Source organism: Anas platyrhynchos, chromosome Z (assembly GCF_047663525.1).
Source record: "Anas platyrhynchos isolate ZD024472 breed Pekin duck chromosome Z, IASCAAS_PekinDuck_T2T, whole genome shotgun sequence".
Taxonomy (NCBI): Eukaryota; Metazoa; Chordata; class Aves; order Anseriformes; family Anatidae; genus Anas; species Anas platyrhynchos.
Window position 1 is genome coordinate 76,236,211 of NC_092621.1, and position 23,587 is coordinate 76,259,797.

At 40.7% G+C, this 23,587-nt stretch overlaps 1 protein-coding gene across 2 annotated transcripts in view; it reads left to right on the forward strand.

The window, feature by feature from the left end:
- Window positions 1–23,587, forward strand: part of PLPPR1 (phospholipid phosphatase related 1) — a 130,052-nt gene that overhangs the window by 78,668 nt on the left and 27,797 nt on the right. For both annotated transcript variants that reach the window (XM_038170960.2, XM_038170961.2), the window contains exon 3: window positions 15,692–15,880. In XM_038170960.2, coding sequence (XP_038026888.1) covers window positions 15,692–15,880 — 189 coding nt within the window. The remainder of the gene's footprint in view (window positions 1–15,691; window positions 15,881–23,587) is intronic.

The following is a 23,587-nucleotide window of genomic DNA, read 5'->3' on the forward strand; positions in this document are numbered from 1 at the left end:
GGTTTTGTTGCAAAAGTACAATTATAATCAGGTTCTTTTTATGAAGAAGTAAAAGTAAGTTAAGCAATTGTGTTAACTGTTCCTTTCAATCTGAGATATACTGGTAGTCTAGTTTCAAGATCTGATTCTTTTTAACCATTGGTCTAAATCAGTTATTCAGTTGCTCTTTGAAGTAGTTTTATATGGCTTTAAGTAGTAGTTATGAATGTGATCAGATCTGAATCTGTCCTGGGTCTGAAAACTTTTTTTTTTCCTATTAAGAGGAGTATTTCCTATTATGACTTTTTTTATATATGTAATTAGAATTTAAGCTAATCGTAAGCACTTTTGTTATTGTAGCAGTCACTCTCCCCAAGCCTCTAACATATTAAGCAATAAAGTTTCATACTAGTAAAAGCCAAACTTTATTATCTAAGAGATTTATAAATTACTTATGTATATTTCAAGTGGATAGTGAGAAAGATGGATGAGATGTTTTCTGGGGAGGGCATAGGGATTCATGAGATATTTTTCCAAAGTATCTTTTGAGTTGCACGTGCTGGGGCATTTTTTTATCTTGTGAGGACTTACATTAAAAAACAGTACTTCAACCAAGTGACTGGGGCTTTTGAGAATATCAGCTTGCCTCAGATTGCAGTTAGAGGAACTTTGCAACAGGTGCTGATTGTATCTTACATTTGGTGCTCGCTCTTCAGTTCCACCGCTGTGTGAATGCTTTAAGACATAACTATGCTGAATCATATCTCTTGTTCATTGTTGCTCACCCAATCCAAAATGCTAACACTTCATATTATAACCAAAGATCTGGTTTTAACAATTAACAGCTTTGCTGTACATCTAAATTACTGTGTTTAAAGCAATAACACTATATGTTATAGACAGAGTGAAAACTGAGGATGATTTTCTCTGTTGGTTTCTAACAACAACAAAAAAATATTTTTATATAAACTTAATTTAACTTAAATTGCTAGGAACCAGCCTGGATCTTGCCATAGTCATTTGTCAGTTCTGACCTGAGCTCTGACTGTTTTCTATTTCCTAACTGTCTTAACCCTTCTCTGGGCAGTTTCATGGTATGGACAGAACTTGGCCTAAATTCTTATTTTGAAGAATAAGTAACAAATATTCTGTGTATTCCAACCAAAAAGGCTCTTTCAAATGTCTGTTTCTAGCAGTGGCCAGCTGTACGATGCTTGAAATGTGAAAGCTTTTTGCAGTGTGTTAGGTGCTGGATTTCATGCAGCACTTAAGAGTTTCTTCCAGTCCTGAAAATGATCCCAGGATTTCCTACTGTTTGCTTTGGACAAGGATATGTAGGATAATCATCCGTGGAGTGTAACTCAGCCCTAAGTGCTCATACATGTCTGCCACTGGAGTACATCTTCTTTACCTCTCGTCTTGCTCTTCTTAGTTGCAAGAGCAAGTCTTTACACTTAAGGAAACCTGTATGGGGATGCCTGAAAAACTGTGCCATTTGTTTTCTTTGGGAGAGGACTGTGTAGGTATTACTGAAACTGGTACACTGCTGAACACTAAATTGTTTAGTCATGACCTCTTCATTTGAATATGCTGTTTCTGCAGATGCCTTGTGGAGAGGAGAGGAGAGGAGAGGAGAGGAGAGGAGAGGAGAGGAGAGGAGAGGAGAGGAGAGGACAGGACAGGACAGGACAGGACAGGACAGGACAGGACAGGACAGAAGAGATGCCTTTGACTTCTTCAAATTTAACATCATAGTTGTCAAAATACATCTATGTTCTGCTTCTGCTGCTAAAAAAAATAAATAATGAAATTTAGAACAGATGCCATTTTAACACAAGCTTTTTCTCCTAAGACAAGTACTTACTCTCTGCCATAGTTGATCATTTTAAGGTGTTAATTGCTGGAAGCAGCAGTTTTCTGGCTGTGCGCCATTGGAACTGGATGGAGCAGTAATGCCACCTGCTGAAAAGCCTCATGGGACCTACTTGAGGGAAAATACATATTACATACTTGGGGTTCAGAGATTTTACTAATAGTAGTATAATACTTAGTAGTAGTGATAACTTTCTACATGTACAGAAATAAAAAATCTTATACATTAATCCCTTTTGACAGATGAAAGTTTAATTCTCATGTCTCTTTGCTTCTGTAAATTTCTTGACATTTATTAGGAGGGCTATCAGGCCTAACATTACTCCACGTTTCTGAGGTTTTAAAGGAAAACTACAGTATAAGCATCAGGTTTTGCTAAGAGAGGAATCTTAATTTGCACACAGTCCAGAGGGCCTTTGTTACTACAACGGTATGAGGGACACTTTTACTATTAAAAAAATAGGTTTTCCCTAACAAAGAAAGCAGCCTGCATGAACGCATTGGTGATGTGGGTATCATCTGAATGTTGCTTAAATGTTGCACTGTTACTATGTATTTAAATATCTTAATTATTTTTTCTTTAAAATTCCCACTCATATTCAGGTGATGATGTGACAATCTCAACTTCCATTTAAAAACATCAGCTAATGTTTGTGTATATGGACATACTGGGGATTATTATAAAAGATACATAGATCTTAAAACAGGAAGATCAACCAAGATTCAATAACTTTATGCTAACAGTGGGTAATGTGAACAAAGCAAGCACTAAGTCACGGTGCTCTGGAGTAAGGACCAACCAGGAGTGAAAGACCAGTGAATGGAGCCAATACCCCAGTTCTCTCTTCCTTTTTAGCTTTGGACACTTCAGTCATCAGTTCACTGCGAGATTGTCTGACAGAGCAGTTTTGTGAATTACCTCCCATAAGATTTGGGGAAAAACGTATATTCTTTGTGTTGTTTCTTAGTGTGGGAAAACAAGCAAGGTAAAATCCTGCTAACGTGAGCACCTAGATTTGTTCTTTGTAACTGATCATTTAAATTGTCAGTGGTTACTTTTCCCTCTGTAGTCAGTCGAGAGTGAAATGGGCACTCCAAGGGGAAAATGGTGCTGCTTAAAAATTGCCTTATGGAAATACCTCCCTTCTTCAGGTCTGTAGCTTCTGTTAGAGTGCAAGCCTAGGAAACTGGGCTGTTGTCAGTAATTTCCTCAAATGTGTATGACAACACATGTCAAGGATATCAATGAGTAGCCAATGCTCATGAGTATGTAATCTCTGCATGTGTCAAACCTACCACTTTTTTGTACTGGATATAATCCCCTTTGAAAATGCTGGCTATACATTTAGTGGTCCTAAAATCAGGTTCTCCTCCTCTACACTTCATAAAACTGCGACAAAGTCTTTTTTTTTAGAATGAGGATAAAACCTACAGTAGGTTAGTAAACAGATTACCAGTGTCAGCAAATGACTTGGAATTGCAGCTACACTTTAAACAATAATAATAAAATAATATTGTGAAAAATACAGGGAAGAAACCTAACTTACTAAAAACATAATACACAAGCTGAAGAGTTGTTTGTTAGTTTGGCATTTGGAATTTAATGTCGCATTAATGCCCCCTGCTGATAAGCCTTTGAAAATCTACTTTGGATTTAAGAAGAAGCAGGGGCACATTATGTTCAGTATTTAACTGTACTGCTGTACTGTACATCAATACTTTCTTAAATTAAAAAAAAAAAAAAAAAAAAAAAAAAAAAAGAGGAAATCCAGCATATATCCCACCAAAACTGGATTCAGCTTAAATAAATCACATTGCTTTTAAGTCTGCTCTATAATGAAGCCTGTGCTGTGAAAAACAGTAACAAGAATGTCATTATAATTTACATACACAAACCTTTTCTACTGTTTGTTTAATAAAAAAGACATAGTGAAGTAGCATGGCTACATATGAAATAAATCTTAAAGGAGTGGAGGTATCTTTAAAATTCCATAAAGTAAGCTGATTATTTTAACAAAATATAGCTTGCCAAAATCAAGAAATTGCAAGAGGTTGGGCAGATGTATTGCCATTCAGGGTTAAACTACATGGAGCTAAATGATAGCTCTTTTCATGGCATTTATTATCTATCTTATAGCTAGGAAAAGATATCATTAGTATTGATTTTTACAGACTGTTGCATTTGGCAACACGGGCATTACATGATTCCGTAAAATAGCTGGGGATTCATTCCCTCCCTCTCTAAGCCACAGGGGGAAGTGTTTTTCCTTGGCCGTTAGTGATTAAAAGAACACCACTGTGTTTCTTCCAGTTTGCAGCAACGCCTGCGGTGCTGAGCCTTAACTGTTGGCTCATTCATCTCACTGCCTGTCTGAGGTGCATAAAACCTTGTGCAAGTGTCCGTCTCTTCGGCTGACCCCCTAAAGTTTGTAGGGACATCCACCCTTCTGTGCCATTCCCTCTGAAGAGAGTGAGGAAACCTCTGCTGTCCTTTTCAGGCATGAGACAGGAGTGAGTGCAGCCTTTCACAGGTAGAAATTGTGTAAGGAGGCTTTTCAAAGGCAGCCCAGCTCATCAGGAGTGTGGTGAATGCAGTGAAAGCAGTTGGGATGCTACAAGATGAAGTGCCCACAAGCCCCCAACTAAAAGCTGAGCTGGGATGGGGCTGAGGCAGTCCTGGTGCCCCTGTCCTGCCCCTGTCCCTCAGGTAGCCTGCAGGGAAACTGGTACCTGCCCATGCCAGCTCTTCTCCCGGTCATGGCGAACAGCTCACACACACACCGTGCCATATGAATGCAGAGGTCTGTGCATTTTTCTCTTCCAGAAGGAATTCCAGGAGATTGTGATGGGGAAATGCCTGCTGCAGTGCACAGTGTTTCATGCAGCACTGTTGTATGCTTTTGCTAGAGTGGTATAGTATGGGGACATTAATAAAGAATGTGTGGAAAAAGGCCAGTAAATTTTGTAGCATTAAAGCACTGATTCTTATCAATGAGAGAAGACTGACAAGCACTGTTATATGGTGCCCCACCTTACCACCAAAAACAGAACTAGGATTGTTATTCAAGTCCAAACTTCTGTGGATCTGGTACCAGATCTGATGCATATCATGTGTCAGCCTGTTGTGGTGGCTTAATACCTGTAGCTCTGCACCATCAGGCCACTGTCTCATCTCCCCACCTCTGAAGAACAAGGGGAAAAAATACAATGAAAAAAAAAATACATGTGGGTTGAGATAAGGAAAAGGAAATCAAACACCAATTATCATCACAGGCAAGATTAATGTATATTCTTGACAGTTAATAACAAACTACAGCAGTGAGAACTAAAAGCAAGCTAAAACTACCTTCCCCCCAGTCACCCTCTCCCACTTCCTCCCCCCAAGAAGCCTAGGGGAAAGGGAAATGGGAGCTGCAGTCAGTCTACAGCACTTCATCTCCACCGCTCTTTCAGGGTCCCTCTCTGCCCCTGCTCCCCATGGGGTCCCTCCCATGGGATGCCGTCCTTCCCGAACTGAGCCTGCAGGAGGTGCCTACAGGCAGCAGCTCTTCAGGAACTGCACCCACATGGCTCCATCCCACAGGGTCCATCCATCCCCCAGGAGCAAACTCCTCCAGCACGGGTCCCCCATGGGTGGGCGGCAGCTCCCCCCAGACCCCCTGCTCCTGCGTGGGCTCCTCTCCACGGGCTGCAGCTCCGGCCCGGGGCCTGCTCCTGCGGGGGCCCTCCATGGGCCGCAGCCTCCTTCAGGACACATCCACCTGCTCCACCTCCTCCACAGGCTGTAGCTCTGGTCGTTCCTTAAATCCACTCTCTCAGAGGCCCAACCAGCATTGCTCACTGGCTCTGCCCTGATCAGAAGCATGTCCTTTTTGGAACCAGGTGGATCTGGCTTCTATCTAACTACCAAAACCTTGCTGCATACATCTGTGGCTTCAATTACTACAGAATAGCTGCAAGTGCAGACCTTGAGTTACATAGATGTGTACACCATCTTGCACTCAGTCATTAACATAAAGATTTGAGAGGAAAGGAGGACTGTCTGGGAAGCACCCACATTACACTTACCTTGACATATAAACAAATAGGGCAGCTGAACTTTGGGCCTACAACATATGTGTTTCTCTTCAACAGCTCTTAACAGAAAAGTTAGCATCACCATCACCAGGGTCCTCAGTAAACAGTATGGTGGTTCTATAAAGAAGTATCCTTCATTGTTAGAGAAAACATTTTTAATATTTTATGAATCATTGGGCCTTTTCCTTGCAAAGACAATGGTTGAAAATTGCAAGCGATAAAAGGAATTAAAAAACAACAGGCCAGAATCATTTGTCCACTGTTTGGTTGGGAGCAGTAGGTGTTTCTTGGACAACCACAGCATGAGATGACAAATGTTTACACGTGTAATTTTTCAATGGCCAGTAGTCTGGGGCCCAGGATTTGAAACAAGATATGTCCATCTCTTGAATTTGCTCCACCATTAACAGGAATTGTGCTGAACAAGTAAGGTATGGAGGATAGAGAGAGGAGGGCAAACTGTTATTGATGTTACTTGTCTTTCTTAGTTGATAGAGACAGTGTCAGATTTCAGTGGATCTACAAAAATTTGGCAACTCTGAGTTTTTTGACAGGGCAGTATCATGTGATGCATTCATCTGATGAATCTCCTTGTCTCCTCAAAAGGTTACACACCTTCAGAGCTGGTATCAGAGGAATTATCCCAAAGGTTAGAATATGCTCTTGTGTCCTTGTTAGCAGTCTGACAGGGCAGGTAGCCAAGGAGGCACTGTGGTTGTTCACAGAATGTTATTGTTATTCCCTCAGAAGAGTGGGGATGGATTCCAAGCTCTTCTCCCTGTTCCTGCAACAGCCCCCATGTTTCCATCTACTACTGCAATACCTATAGGAGTTCTCAGTATTGCCATGAATATTAAGGTGATCTTCTTCCTGTTTTCTTAGTGGTCCCAAAAGTATTAAACAGTACAAGCAAATTCATCTCTAGTAGAAATTTAAAATAATACTGGCAGTCATATGCAGGTTATAATTTTGTGTCAATATGGAGAATTATTACCTCTGAAAATAAAAATGTTGGGAGAATAATGTTCTTTTCAATAGGAGCATCAGAAGATTATAGATGTAGTGGACCCATGTAACTGGAGATCAGAAATCTGCCAGCACTGCATCAGCCTTCTAACACACTAGACCCAGTGTCTCTACTTACTGCTGCCCTACCTGTTACCTCAGCAAATATTTCGTTCTGTGGGTTTAGTTTATGTTCATGTTCAGACCTTGGCCTCATAAAAGCGATTATACTATTAAAATACACAGCACAACATGTGGGTAGGCTTTCCTCCTCCCTTTAAGCTGACAGTTTCAGCCTGTGATCTATAGGTTGTGGTCACCTAACAAAGAAAGTAGGCTTAATCATTGGCAAAATATAAGGGTCTAGAAATTAGAAGACTGAAAGCTTGCTTTAAACAGGGACTTGGAGCAGTGTGTAGAATGGAACGAGTTACACCTGATAATCAAGCTGCCTCATGTTGAGGCTTAATTGATTTTCTGTGAACAAAAATGTTATTCCACTTACAGCATCATTATGTCTCCATTGCCATTAGAGTTCCGTACCACTTTAACTACACAGCTAGGTTTGGAGTAATCTGACTTCCATATGCAGATCAGCTCTTAGGTAAGTTCTAGTTTCTGTAGTGTAAAGGGACAGAGATTTTTTAAGGACTCTGCCACAAAAAGGAAGCAGGAATTGTTTTTAACCATGTGTCAGTGTTTTTAGAAGCCATGCTAATCTCTCAATACTTCTTGTCCTGAGACAAATGCCTTTGGAACATGTAAAGCCCTTTTTGTCTGTGTCTTCTTCAGCCTTATAAGTTATAGCTAGTCCAAACTTGATTACCATAATGTTATAATGATGCCATTAATTCTTGAAATTAACAAGAAGCTCTGCAGAGACCAGTCTGTTTTCTATACAGACCCAGCTTCTAAGGCGCTTGGGTGCTTTTAGCACTCTCTCTGAGCTGCTTCCCAGCTTGTGTCACCATGCTGACTGGACATTAAAACTCCTGTAACAAAGCTATGCCCTGAAATTGGCTGCTCTCAGAGCATTGTGACTTGTGTGCCCTAGTTCCTTAAGAAAACTGACTGCGAAGTCAGTTATGTCAGGTGAGGGACTGAGAACACTTCAGAGGAATGGCAGCTCTGAAAGATCACTGGCTTCATATTTATTCCAACACTGCATAAAATATGTGGCTATTCTGCATAATGAAACCATTCACTTGGAGATATTTAATACTAGGTGGAATTCCAATGTAGGTTATCCTTCTTTCTGTCTCCAAGTAAAGTATTTGTTCATGATGCATTCCTCTAGCAGCCGTGACTTTACTTTGTGATATTTTTACGAACAGTAAAGATGATTTACTGCATCCAGTCAATCCCTTTTGCAGCCTAAAAGATTGCGCAGTCAGCCAGGACCTTGCCATCCATTCACTGTGGTCAGAGATGATGAGAGCTTTTACTGTCCTGATACACTCTTCCTCTTTCTGCAGACCTGGGTGTGCTGTAGAAGTACCAAGGTGAAAACTTTTAAAGCATGTCATTCGTGATAAAAGGGTATAGAACAGATGCTTAACAAACTGCTGTAGAGGCTCTTGTTGATCCCTGAAGAATTCAGGCTGCTAACTCCCATTAATGCTAATGGGAGATATGTACCTATTACCCTCACACCTCAGTGGGAGAATAGGCCTTTTAGCTGCTAGCACATCTGGATCAGATGGACTTCTAATTAATTGTTGTCTTCATCTTCTTTGTTATGTGTACGGACAGGCTTTTCTGAGGGGAGCTGTTTAACTCTTTCCTTACCACTTTACCACCTACAACATGAAAAATTGGATCCATATATTTACAGGTACAGACAGGGTTTATATAAGTTTATTTAAGCTACAGTCAGGATTACAGACAGTTTCATGAATCCTGCAAAAATATCCAGAGACATACTATGAAAACACTTGTCAAAGTAATTGTTTAAGTAAAATTGTCATGTAGTAACATAAACACAATTATTTTGACAGTGTTTGAAGGATGCTAGATTATTTAAGAAAACAACATTATAGTGATGAGATACTGTGGTTTTTTTTCAGGCACAGACACCAGAGGTAAGAAATCTACATCAGGTGAAGGACGATTTAGTAAATGGATATCCATTGGCCGCAGATAAATACAGCCAGCACTTAAAAGAAAATTCTTGACCCCTGCACCAGCCTGAGTTTCTGAGGCTTCACTCTAACAAGGATGCTTCAGGAAATGGTCTCAGTAACTCTTAGATGGAGGCTTGCTCTGTTTTTATAGAAGGGTGAAAGTGTGTCCTGAAGCTTCATGATGCATGTGATTGCTTCCAATTGTCTGTGCTTCTAACACCCCTCTACGGCAGCAGCAGGACGAGAGCTCCCAGCTCTGGGACACACAGTTGAGCTTTACTGATGCTGTCCAGTAGAGAGCAATAACACTCCTAACAATTCCTTCCAGCAGTAACGCGGGAGTGCTATGCATAGTTAACCTGTCTGTTTTCACAACATACATACACCGTGTCTGCCAGATGCCCCAGTGCGTCTATTCTGGGAGTTATGTGCTCTTACCAGGTGGCTTAAAAGAGCACAAGATTTTTTGGGCTTTCTGTTGCAATTGGTCACTAGAGCTTGTTTGGAAGGGGAGATGAAAATCTGCTTAAAAAGACTGGAACCTTTTCCTGCTGTGGGTGAGCCACAGCATGTGTCCCGAGTTGAAAGCACTTAGGCATGTTTGTGGTGCTCTGTTCATAATATTGCGAGTTTTGGTTAATGAACTGACAACCACAGAAGCTTGCTAGAAACAAATAAACTGAGCAAGAGTATTGATAGTTATGTGATTGACTATCCACTAAGGAACATACAAAGTTTGAAAGGCTTCTTTCAGAAGGAATAAAAATGTGGTCTTTTATGTGTCATTTATGTGCAAGAACAATTTTCCAATTATCAGTCATACACATTAAAGGCATTGTAAGATATGTTATCAGTAACATGTGGGAAGACTGATAAGCTGAAAGAATGTACCTATTCATATCCAGATATGAACAATAGGGCTTTTATTTTTTTATGTTCATTCATATGGTTTTGCATGATGATTTATACAAGTGACAAATTATCTCAGTACACACAACAGAAGTAGATTTAGCAGTGGCTGTATGCTTGTCTTACAGGACTGTATGGCTAGAAAGTATATGAGAAATTTTTACAGCTACTTCCTTTTCTCACTCAATTTCTTGGTCCCTTATTAAGAGCTCTAGGGAGTCTTCGGGGTAGGCTGATCAAAAAGCTCTGCCTCCTGCCATCAACTGTCTCTTTCCATTAGTCTCTGTCTTTTATAGCTTTATGCCCCTTTCCCAAATGGAGTTAGCCTCTTGCTTTCTTGTTTGCAAAGTAGTGGCCTCTCTGGTGTTCACAGCAGCACGAAAGAGGTGCTACTCCTATGGAGGTTTCCAGTTGTGATTAAGAGATAGCAGTAAATGAAGAGAGTGTGCAAATCGGGGGCTTGAGTCCTACTGTCTGGAATTGCAGTTGTTTTGTTTTTGCAGTGGTCTCCGAGTTGTACTGTCACAGTATTAGGATGAAGGGGAGGATTTCTGAATGTATCACAACATCCCTGGGATTAATGTGCCTGAATCACACTTCTTACATTGAAGATGCTGTTCCCCTATACTTAGGACACACCCTTACACTAATACCTGATTAGCACCTGCACCAAATAGTTACTGATTTCCCAAAGAAGACTGCAAGCTTTCTTTCATATTTATGGGGCATTTAAGAATGTAATGTTTTGATTGCATAGAACCCCCACAATTTAAAGAGGAGTAAGTGTTGTGATGAGAAGGTCTGCAAGGACAGAATCATTGCAGGCTTGTAGAGGTACAGAATTTAATGGTGTGGTGAGGGACAGGTGTTGAATGAAGTACTACAGAATTAATCCATTTAAATAGCTGGCTTCGAGGAAGAAACACAAAGCAGTTGTGTAAATCCACATTGCCAAGCCTGATCTAAAGTCAAACTGGAGTTTTTTAATGGGGCTGTATCAGACACATGATGTGTATTGTTAACTGCACCATGAGTGAGCTTCTGCAGAATCAGGATCTGAGCATACATCATCGAGTTTTTTCATGTGCAGACTATTGACTAAACCAGAAAAATCTAGTCCTGCAGAAAGATAAATCTTGACTATGCCATAGCTTCTACTGTGACCTAAGGGCAGTCATTTTATCTCCTCCTGCTTTTGTGTCCTCTCTGTAAAATGGTGATAAGAGCATTTTCTTATCTTACAATGAAGTAGTGATGATAAACATTAAGGATTATGATGTGCTTAAATACCGTGGTAATGAAGGCCATTAAGCACCTTAGACAATTCTATTCATTGGCTGCTTTTCTAAGCTGAGCATTTTTTTTTTCCAAATAAATTCAAGGAAATGTATCAATAGGGATTGATAAGCAAACCCTACAAAATGTCAGTGCTAAGCTGCACTGAGTTTTCTGAATTATGTAACTAGACATTCTGTATCTTTATCTTGTCAGCCTACCTGCTCTTCTTCAACACTTCTTTCAAAGACTCTAAACCTTAAAATAATGAGAAAAGGGAAAGTTATCTGCTACAAACGGACTGTAACTACAAAAATCAGGGATTTCTGCACTTGTCATTTTAGGTCGTAGCTTTAAAAATTGAAAAAGAGTAGGTGACTGAAGCTGATTTAGGCATCTGTGACTAGTAAAACAGAATTAAAAAAAAATAATAATAAATAAAAGTCACTCCTGCCACTAGAAATAAACATGAAATTTTCACCAGGCAGAATGGAAAAGGGAAAGGGGAAGGGAAAGGGAAAGGGGAAGGGAAAGGGAAAGGGAAAGGGAAAGGGAAAGGGAAGGGGAAAGGGAAAGGGAAGGGGAAAGGGAAAGGGAAGGGGAAAGGGAAAGGGAAAGGGAAAGGGAAAGGGAAAGGGAAAGGGAAAGGGAAAGGGAAAGGGAAAGGGAAAGGGAAAGGGAAAGGGAAAGGGAAAGGGAAAGGGAAAGGGAAAGGGAAAGGGAAAGGGAAAGGGAAAGGGAAAGGGAAAGAGCCTTTGGCTGAGAAGCTGCTGACAGCAGTGAATGCTCAACATGAAGCACAGGAATATGCCACACACATGGTCAGGACTTCACTGACTCTTTGACCAGCAAAAGATTGCCCACATTTGTTGTAATAACTGACCTGTCCGTTCTGTACCTCATATCATCCCTTGTCATAGTGGGTCTGTGGAGGGGTCCATTGAACTGGAGGTCTAATTTCTGCTGTTCTGCTGTTGCTATTTCCCTAAAACGTTGGGAATACCTCCAGTATCTACGGTTCTCAGGATTACAATCTTTTTTTTTCATTTTTTTTCTTTTTTTTTTTTTTCAAGAAAATATTAGACATCTGAATAATATTAGATAGATAAAATTTGTTTGTTTGTTTGCTTTTTCTCAAAAGGCCAAAACACACTCACAAACTGAAGTGTGACCAGGATTTGATTTATTACTGAGTTGTCTGTGTGGTAGGTCAGTATTGACATAAGTCAGACTAGAGCTGCATTTTATATGCAAGCAGTGTTTTCATGCAGCACTGAGGCAATACTCGGCCCTGGGAAGGTCAGAGTGAGTTGTACAACTGCTGGCTAGAGAGTTCTTTGGGGATAAATAAAATAAAAAATAAAATAAAATAAAATAAAATAAAATAAAATAAAATAAAATAAAATAAAATAAAATAAAATAAAATAAAATAAAATAAAATAAAATAAAATAAAATAAAATAAAATAAAATAAAATAAAATAAATAAAGGATTTTTTTTTTCCTGTGACACCCAAAGAAGGGCATAACTTGCATGTTTTCTCCTTTTCCCATTGACAAGGGGAAAAGCAGCTCTTGTTGACCTGTCTCTTATAGTACTGCTTTCAAGCTGGCTGGAGCTGGCAACCTAAAGCATGTTTGGAGGTGTGTTTAGAATAGGGGGGATGGGTCAATTTATTACTGACACTGCTGGAACTGAGCTTCAGTGCCTCTATGTCCAGGTATTCTGTAATCTGCATTTATGTCTATGTCAGGCAGAGTAGTGATAGTGTCATTGCCTTCCTCTGGTGTTAATTTATAAAACTGAGTTGCCGAAGGTTGATAAGGAAATCTGTAGCTGCACAAATTTATGTCTTCTAGGCTCTTAATTACCAAAATGTGTTTGTTTATAGGGAATCCCACTGACTCAATCAGGATGCTGTAAAGGTCTCTGGGAAATACATAAATAACAGCACATTGCTTTACATTTGTAAAAAAAATAAAAAATAAAAATAATCCACTGAGGGAATTCTTGTGTCTTGAAAATAAAAGAATAAATAGTGAAAGCTGAACAAATGAAGGACTTCTTCAGGTACACATTTTAGATGTGAAATACTCAGAGCAGTTCATTCTAAAAGCTATTATTATATAATCCTGATGAAGTAAGAAAATGCACTTGCTTACACACCTTTAGAGGTAGATGTTGCACAGGAAAGAATACACAGACTAAATCTTTTGATTCTCCAGCCGGTTCAAGCCATCAGGACACAGGAGAAGTGTGAGAGGGAAGGAGCGGAACAGAAACCACCATGTACTGACTGTACAGGGTCAGCATACCTGCAATTCACTACAGGGTGGTAGATTTCAGAGTTTGGGATCTTAAAGTTACTGAATTGTCAGAAGAAAGCAAAAACTGTGAGAAAACTAGTGTTTGATTAACATTTTATATATTAAATTCATTCTCTAAATCAGTGTGGGAGAAAGGAAGAATATACATGTTTGGGGGAAATAATTATGTGGATTACTACTTGTTTGAGCTTCTAAAAAAGGCTGTGTACTTTGTCTAAGCAAATTTCAGTTGGTACCGTAATTCTGTAACCCACAGAAGCTGATGTTTGAATCCATACTGATAATTGATTGGGCTAAAAATGTTAAACAATCCAGGTTGCATTTTACAGGGGTGAGATTAATCTGTGGACCTCAGAATCTAGTTACAAAATGGTATTAGTTACAAAATAGTTTGAATGGGGAAGGTTTCAGAAGTCTTCAGGTTTGGCTTTAGTTTGGTCTTCTTAAATCTGTCATAGAGGCTGTTCAGAGTGGTGGTGGAGGTCTTCAAAATCTGCCTGGACATGGTCCTGGGCAGCCTGCTGTAGGTGGCCCTGCTTGAGCAGGAGGTGGGACCAGGTGACCTCCAGAAATGCCCTCCTACCATTCTGATATTCTGGGATCTACTTTCATGAATAATTTATCTGTTCAGTTGATTGGTTGGTTGGTTTTTGTCCTAATTTTGGTCCAACACATGCCCAAAGATATCACGACTTGGTCGGCTGTCCTGTGCAGCAGCGTTACATGCAAGGTTAAGTCTGAGGAGTCCATGGATAGCTTTTAAGCCTTTGGGAACAAGTTGCCAAAATTATTTGTTAAAGGTATGTTCTTATAACAATCTCAGAGCAACACAGTTTTGATGCAGGTATCTTGGAGACAAAATGGTACAAAAAAAAAAAAAAAAAAAAAAAACACTTTTTTTTCCTTCACTTTTTTGTTTTTGTTTTTGTTTTTTCCCCTAAGGCATGTTAAAATAACTTGTATATGTGTCAGCTCTCGTACTAGTGGTAAGTGGCTTATTACCTCTCTATAAAGACCATCCTGCATCCAACCCTGGAATTGTCATAATATCCAGGTTAATATTGCTGTTTTTGTAAATGTTGAAGATTTTGACATAAGATTTCGTTTGCAGTCTGGCAGAGAGGGAACAAGAGCAATGAACTATCATATCCACTTAATTTTCAGAGGTTAGTTTAGTGACAGCCTTGGAGAGGTTGTTTTGAGATATGTTGGGAAGCTGACACAGACACTGACACAGCTTATACTGAGTAACTCTGAATATGCACGGAAATGTTGATAGCTGAGGTTTTCCAAGCAGCCCTGTTAGTCATCAGTAAATTACCAGAAAGAGACAAGAAAGGCTCCTTGTGGTTTATATGTGTAAAGGTGAAGACTCAGACTTGAGCCAGAGCCTTTTCCAAAAGTGGTTGTGTTGGAGTGTTGTACCCCAGACAACGCAAAGTAGCCCCAGCCAGTTGTCTGGGGGAACAGATTTCTGAGGATTTCTACAGCTTTCCTGGTAAGCTGCAGCTGAAAGGAAAGGTGAGTGGCAGGAGTCAGATTTCCGTCTGGATCTGTCAGGTCTCATGACTGCTTCATCTGACCCACTGAGGGCTCTTCTGGATTAGAATAGGGTGCACATTCCCCGTTGCCGGCTTGCAGCTGCAGCGTGGAAGCATTTTGGCTTTAACTTCCTTTATCCCGTGCAACAATCCTTTCCAGCTGCCTACCGCTGTGCACAGGTTTTAGCTTGTCACTGTCAGCTCTTGCTATGCTGCCCCTTGTCCTGCTAGTTTCCATTGATCGCTGCTGCCGTTGACACTCACATGCCCTTTGACGAAGTAGCTGTCAAAGCTCCCACCCCTCTACAAGCTGCGTTACGGACCCGCTCCTATCTGAGACATTCATTAGTGTCATTTGCCAAAAGGTTTATGTAACAGATGTTGCAAAGCGGGCACGCAGAGACGCACACGCACACACACACACACACACACACACACACACACACACACACACCAGCATTGCAAGGACTGTCGGGGTGATGATGAAGGGAGGATGGTCTGCGGGACTAGAGTAGCTTGAAGGCATAGCTGCATCTGTTAAAAAAAGCAACTAATGCCTCTGTGTCACCATGCTGTATTTTCAGCTTGTCATCATGGCTGGGACTGTTCTGCTTGCCTACTACTTCGAGTGCACCGATACTTTTCAAGTGCATATCCAAGGTTTCTTCTGTCAGGATGGCAATTTGATGAAACCTTACCCTGGAACGGAGGATGAGAGCTTCATTTCACCCCTTGTGCTCTACTGTGTGCTGGCTTCAACTCCGACAGCTATTGTAAGTATAAGAAATTGTTTGAATTCTCCACTACCACTCCATAAATAACAGCAACAGTCTTGTAATAGCTCTGTCCCCTTTGCTCTATTTTCAGCTGTAATTGATTTACACTTAGCTGGGTCTCTGTTTTGCCTTAGCCTAATATGATCTTCATTGCTTATCTCCAGGTGTAATTATTCTGAGGTAATTTTAATGCAAGATTTAGAGGTAGAGCTTGTTAAGCCTGTTACAATAGCTTGCCCAGTTCGGTGATTAGCTGTGAATTGTTTGGGCTCCAGAGAGTCCTGAATGCAAAAGTGATGTATTACTGAAAATAAATAATAATAATAATAATAATAATTAAAAAAAAAAAAAAACAGGATAAGGTTGGAATAAAACCTGGGTTGGACATGCAGCATATTTGGGACTATTTGCCGCTATCTTAAGAGGACTATTAAGGGGTTTTAAAAGGCTTAGATGAGCAAAAAGATGACCAATATGAAGAAAAGCTTGATTGATATTTCCTTATTATTTAGAATCTGTTCATCTTTTGCAGCCACATCCTCTCAACTTTTTTTTTTTTTCTTAATTGACCCAACCAGGCAGCTACAATGTACCTGTTTGAAGAAGGTGAAAATATACAATTAGCTGAGTACATGCAATTCCAAGATGGTTATTGTAGTCACTGATTAGCAAAACATTGGCCCTTTTCCATTTTCTGTGTAGAAAGTTACAAATTTCACCAATAGCTAATTTTCCTACCGATGTAATTACATTAATAAATTCCTACCAGACTCTGTCTTTACATGCTTTGTTTTCTTATACTTATTTCTTTATCTTTAGTATTTCTTTCTTAACTTTGCTTTGCAACCTTTTCAAAAGTTGATGAAAACTGTGCATGAAAGATAAATGCTGGACCGTAGTCAGTTTCAATTTTTGGTCTGTATGAATATTAATGCATGAAATAGTTTAACGCAGAATGTGATAGGAAATGTGAAAGGGATCTGCATAAGAGTCTACAGTTTTTGTACAGGACACTTCACGAAAATGAGTAATATTTTTTAATGAATTATGTCGTGAGCTTATGAAAATCCTCTGTAGTAACGCTCTTATTTTCTGTATTGAAACTCAGTTTAATGTTAAATCTTGCTTGCTTTGCTTTGTGCTGCAATGACAGACAAAAATAAATACTACATTTCTCCATAGAGATATTTACAGTAACTTTCACAGGCTGTGCTTTTAAAGCAAAATCGAGTGATGTATCCATGCCTAGATGCTGTAACACTGGAGTTAGTGGGAGGCTTGTCCCTTGTTTTAGTGATGTGACATTAGGTGGGCAAGCAATATTGAGAATGTTGCTCTTTAGTCGGATCTTCTATTTAAAGCCTTCCTCTGGCAAAGTGGGTTGCAAACTTTTCAGGTTTTTCTCTACTGGATCGACATTTCCTTTCACTTCAGAAGCCCAAGAAGTTTTCCCTAGTCATTTATGAAAAGCTGGATTAGAGTCTTCTTTGGGAGATGAACAACATTGGTTTTGTAAATCCTTAGACCATGTTAAACATAGGAAGTGAAAGGCTGGAGTGAACATCAAACAAAATTTTGGGGTGCAGAGACCTTCAGCTAAGTGCTATGTGGAGCTGGTAGGTCTATCTTGTACAATACAAACTGCACGGAGATGCCAGCTAGGGTCCAGAAGTACAGCAGTCACATTAAGTGACAGGATCCAGTGCTGGATCTAAGGTAATAAGCAGTGCTGTTTGGGTTACACTCTGCTGTTGAACTGGCCATCTACCGCTTCATCTAGAGAAAACTTTGGTCAGGGATGTTGCGGGGCTCTTTTCACCATGTGTGGTTATGATCTCTTTGTAGAGCCTCAAGGAGACAGTAGGTCAGACTTCTTGGGAAAATACTTCTTTTCATTCTTAGTATATTATGCATTAATACATTATTTAATGTGTTGATTGTATTATTTTGATGTATTGTTATTACATCATTTAATTATTTCATGTATACTTAGTATTGGGCTAATCTTCAACTAGAGAATATGTCAAAGGAGTCTTTTTCTGTCCTTCTTACAGGTATTCAGCACAATGTATTTATACAAGTAGTTTCACTATATTCCTCATACCCATCATTTTCTCAGAAACTTTCCCCTCCTTGCAGGCTAATTTAAAATTTCTGCTTTAGCTGGTACCTGTTTTCACCCTGTCTTCCCCCTGCAGACTGACTTGTCAATGGTCATTAGTAGAAAGCAAATGAGATAGCAAGTGAGCTCAGAGATTCCATAAGCTCTGTCCCTGCATTGCATTACAAATCTGAGTATGAGTGTGAGTATTTACAGCTGTCATCCGGCACCCAAATGGGTGCTGACTGTTATTCAGACAGTCACAATCTAGGCAAAGATTTTTGATACAGTTGAATGTCCCAGAGATTTCAGTGAAAGGAGCAAGTGCAGCCATTTCTATTTATACAGTGATGATTGTACTCTCTCCAGTAAAAATAAATAAATAAATAAATAAATAAATAAGTAAAAAGAGCAAAAGAAGAAAACACAGCTGTGCTTTGTGGGAGGGAAGTTTGCATGCATTCACTGTGGGCTAAGCAGTACTTTCGCTCTGTGCACTTTGCTGTCAGGAATAATCACTGACAACCTGCAGCTCCAGTGTGAAAGGCTGACTTAAGTCAAAGGTAACAACCAATTCCTCTTTACAATTGTGTTTTTCTCCTTTATAAGACGCTTGCTGCTTCATTTTTTGACAGCAAATTGCTTGGTTTGCCTGAGAGGTTTTACGGCAGGGAGTCTGATTTGCCTGTTGCATGCATATTGCCACTGCTCTGACACCTCATGGCAGGAGGGGAGTGATTATTGCTAGGGAGAAGGGGAGGAGCCCAGCAGCAGCTGGGAAAAGCTCACGGCTCTAGTTAATAGTTTTTTTCTGGAGCTATGGAAAGTACTCTAATAGTCTGTACAAGCTCACTCTGATTAGTCATGAGCAATGTTTAAGTGCAGTCCTGTGTACACAGCTCTGAACTGGGCTCCAAGCCCTGATTTTACCATAGCTATGAGTGTTTTAATGTTTGAAAGCCAAATGGGAGCATCTTCGTGAATGTATTGCAATATCCCTGTGTCTCAGTCATTTGGCTGTGACAGTGGCCATGGGGGGAAATGAGTATATGTGTTTTATTTTTTCCCTGAGAACACATCTCAGAAGTGCTGTTGTTGTTTGGTACCATGGTATGTGCATTTCCCTGCACTGTAGCAGCAAAATAAATTAGACCAGCCTGTTTTTTTGCTATGCTGGGTTGGGTAGTTAATCATCATACCTAAGAATTACAAAAGTCTTTTATTGCTCCTGTTGATAACCTTTTAGTCTCTGATAATGAGAGTTTCTTGCAAGGGCAGATTCCTGAATCTCATGATGATACTGTTAAATAAATTAAAATCATGTATGCTTGACTCCATTCTGTGAAAAGCATTTTTCTCCCAAATGTTTCACTGAGAATAGGTCAAATGCTTTCATCTACCTTATTCATTTTTAATTCTCTGAGTGTGGCAGTATTAGCATCTTCACTGCAAAGCAGTAGGGAAATGGTCATTTTAGTGATAAGTAACACATAAAAAAAGGGCAAGCTTGTTTTTATTTGTAAAGAAACATCTGGCCATTTTATTTCATATTTAGTGGTTTATCCCCTGAAACATGCACATTCACAGAAGTACAGAATGGTTGAGGTTGGAAGGGACCTATAGAGATCATCTAGTCCAAGCCCCTGCTCAAGCAGGGTCACCTAGTTCGTGTTATAGATGATTGCATCCAGGTGGGTTTTGAGTATCTTCAAAGGAGACTCCACAACCTCTCTGGGCAGCCTGTTACAGTGCTCTGCCACCCAAACTATAAAGAAGTTCTTCCTTATGTGGTGATGGAGCATCCTGCAGTTCAATTTAGATGCATTACCCCTTGTCCTACCACTGGTCACCACTGAGAAGGGTTTGGCCCCATCCACTTTATACTGTGCCCTCAGGTATTTAGAGAGGTTAAGATCCTTTCTCAATCTCCTTTTCTCTAGGCTAAACAGGTCCAGTTCGCTTAGTCTTTCCTTATGGAAAAGAGTAAGCACTTGTTGACCCTCATGAGGTTCCTCTCCAGCCTGTCCAGTCCTTCTGAATGGCAGCACAGGCCTCTGTGTGTCAGCCACTCTACCATGCTTTGTTTCTCCCACAAACTTGCTGAGGGTGCACTCAGTCCCTTCATCCAGGTCACTGATGATAAATTGAACAGGACTGGACCCAGTACTGACCCCCAGGGGATCCCACACTTCTGGAGCTTTCCAGGAGGATGGTATGGGAGACAGTGTAAAAAGCCCTACTGAAGTCAAGGTAGACAACATCTACTGTTCTACCCTCATCCATTCATCCATCCAGTCGAACTCAAGTAGTAAATTAATGCTGTCAGCATAGGTAAAAAAATGGGATTACTGCAGTCCTGTCTGTTTTAGATTGAACTTGTGGTTATCAGGGCGTTCTGGTGACAAAAAGAGCTTCATGAGATGAAGGTGAAACTGTATGACTTTTACCATTTTTTTCTAGTACCTATATTTTTCTCCGGAGACTTTGCACTTCTTGCAGGCTGACATTGGAGGATGGTTATTGAAAAACTGTTGCTTCCAGCTGTCCTGTTTACATGCTAAGATGGGTGTAGGATGCCTTCACCCCGTCTCATAGTAAAGTGGAGTGGTTTGGAACAGAACAGAACAGAACAGGTCAGTTGGAAGAGCCCTGCCAAGACCAGTGAGTCCAACAGCCTGACCAGTTCAGGACTACCAAAAGTTAAAACATGTTACCAAGGGCATTGTCCCAATGCCTCTTGAACACAGACAGGCTTGGGTCACCAGCCACCTCTCCAGGGAGCCTGTCCCAGTGCCTGACCACCCTCATGGAGCAGAAATCTTCCCTGAGCCTCCCCTGTCCCAGCACTGTGCCCTCCCTTGCATCCTGCCATGGATGACCAGGAGGCAGAGGCCAGCACCTCCCTCTGCCTTTCCTCTCCTCAGGAGCTGCAGGGAGCAATGAGGCTGCCTCTCAGCCTCCTCATCTCCAGGCAGGGCAACCCAAGTGGCCCTGGCAGTCCCTTGACTGTTGTGTCAAGTACTTGGGTGGGGTAGCAGCCAGCCAGTCTGTGTGGACAAGGGAAGGGGAGTGAGAAGGAGCATTTTCACCATGGCCTCCATGGAAAATAGCACAGATTTTCGGTCTTTGCCTCAGCCAATTTCAAGATCCTGAAAGTCAGAAAATGGCTTTTGTCTTGGCATTGGGGTGGCCTACAGCAACACATTCAAACAGCTGACTTCTGTGTTACAGATCTGTTGGTGGACAGCTCCTCTTTTGGTGATCGTAAGTACTTAAGGAAGGGTGATACTAGCAAGAAAATAATTGATTTTTTTATTATTTTTTTTTCCGAGTAAGAGGTCTTAGGCTGCAAACCCTTTTCTGGAGATAACCATAGCATATCCACTTCACTCGTCTGACTTCCTGGTTGGTTGGGAATGTAAATATTAACTGCAGCTTGAAAGCAAAACCTGAGTCCCATGATCACAAGTCTGGTGAATTTAAAAGTTGTCTGTCCAGCACCATCATGTTTCACAAAGCCTGAGAAAAAGCGTAATATTCCAATGCATCACCAGTTCCAAAATAGGAATGGTAGCAGGTACAATAATTCCAATTTGTAGGAGAAATAATAATTTATTTTTGCCAATATGAGAATTTTATTAAAATAATGTTTCAATTGGGAAAATGTTTTGCATAAACACAAAAATTTCAAGCCATTTCTTTAAAAATATTTTGGTACAACTCAACCACATCCATTAGTGTCCCTCAAGCCTAGCTTTTTGCTATTACAAGGTTAGTACAAATCAGCCAATTGCCCTGCTGGTACTGAACAATCATTCCAGAGTTCAGTGCTGCTTCTTGCACTGCTCCATACCAGTGTGATTTGTCTGGCCACTTGAGAGAAACAGAGAGGCTTAGGAATGGAGGCAACCCACTGAAATGAATACAGAACAGCAGCAGAAAGCTTCAAGGGCACTATTTTTCATTTTCTTAAAGCAGAATGGAAAGTGCCTCTGCTGTTTTCATGCAATTCTTCAGTTTCTTTCTTTCTGTTTCCAGGAGGGAAGTGGCAGCCTACATGGTAGCTTTTAACTGTCTGGTTCAATTTAGTTCTGCAAAGGAGTATTTGTTTTAAGATAGTGTTTTCAGAATCAGTCAAGCCAAACTAGTGGTCCAGTTACTAATTAGAAGATGAATTACAGTGTTGATCAAACTGATGTGAAGCAGAAAGGAAGTGTTCCAACTTTTCTCTAGAGTTTACCCTTACCTCCCAAATTTTAAAAACATTATTATTTTAGATGTTTTTCCTGTTCTTACTACCACTTCCCTTCCTTGTCTTCGGTTCATTGCAGCCATGTTATTCCCATCTTTTATTTCTAGAAGGGAATCCATGGAATTTCATGCTGTGTTGGCTGAGTCCCCTGTGGCTGCTCAGCAGCTGATGCTGTGAAAACCAGGAGCAGCCACTGCTGCTCAGAGCCCTCTTGCAGCAGCACTTCCTGGCTTTTTCAGGCAGAAATAAGAAGGTTGCCCTGTGCTAGGCAAGAAGGCTGGGCAGCAGTGGAGAGCAAGGGACACTGTCAGTGCCTGGAGCATCCCTCACGGCTTGTTAAGGAGGGCATGTCCCTCTTGCAAGGTGTACCACACCATGTTCCAATGGTCCCAGTTTTCAGGGATGTCCTCCCTTTCTGCTTAGCTGCAGAGGGAGAGCGCCACTCGAGGGCATTTGCAGCTCCTTCCTCTTGCTGTTGGGTAGGAAAGCTGAGGTTGCTCAGGGCTGGGCTAAAGAAAGAGCCTCATGGCTTGGCAGGTGTCATCCATAAGCCATGGCTTGTCATTCTCTTTTTGAGTCTTGTCATTGGCAAGCTGGGATATGTAGGAGTCAGGCCAGGGTGTGCCCATTACTCTGGGTGAAAGTTTGTATCCTTGTATTTACACCCCATTCTGGAAAGTAATAATTACACCTTGTTTGTTTGTTCTAGCACTTGCAGGCACTTCTGCTGCCAGTGTCTTGCCAGTGTCTCGCAGGACTCGGTAATGGTCTCACAACGTGTCAGTTTCTGAGGAATACCACAGAGCTGTGGGAAATTTCTTCTCTTGATTATACTGAAGTTTCAGAATCTAATTATTTTAGGCAGTTTTCCCACAGCAAATTGCTTTTTTGAAGAATTGTGTTTTGTGGGCAGACCAGGATCCAAATTGTGGACCTCAGCCCTATCGACTTCGGGGGAATGAAAGGAACAAATTTATTTTTATTGCAAAATAACTTTTATTTTAAAACTGTTCTTTGATGTTGCTTTCATTGGGAAAAAAAAAAAAAAAAAAAAAAAAAAAGAATGAGGTAATAATTACCTGAACACAGATTCACAAATTTAAGTTGAGAGAGCATCTGACAAAACTCTTGTCTGATCCCTGGTCCTCATTAGCAGCAGCAGTGCTAGTATTATTAGGGAAAACCTCTGCCCTCCTGGGCAGGATTGGGCCAGGGTCCTGCCACAGACAGTAGAAATGCTGTTTCGGGAGAGGGTGCCAAGGCTGTGACTGCTTCTGTGATTGCTCGCCACCCCAGGTGTCTTTCTCAGCATGAATGCTGCTTACCATTTGCTGCCCAGGCTTGACTAAGA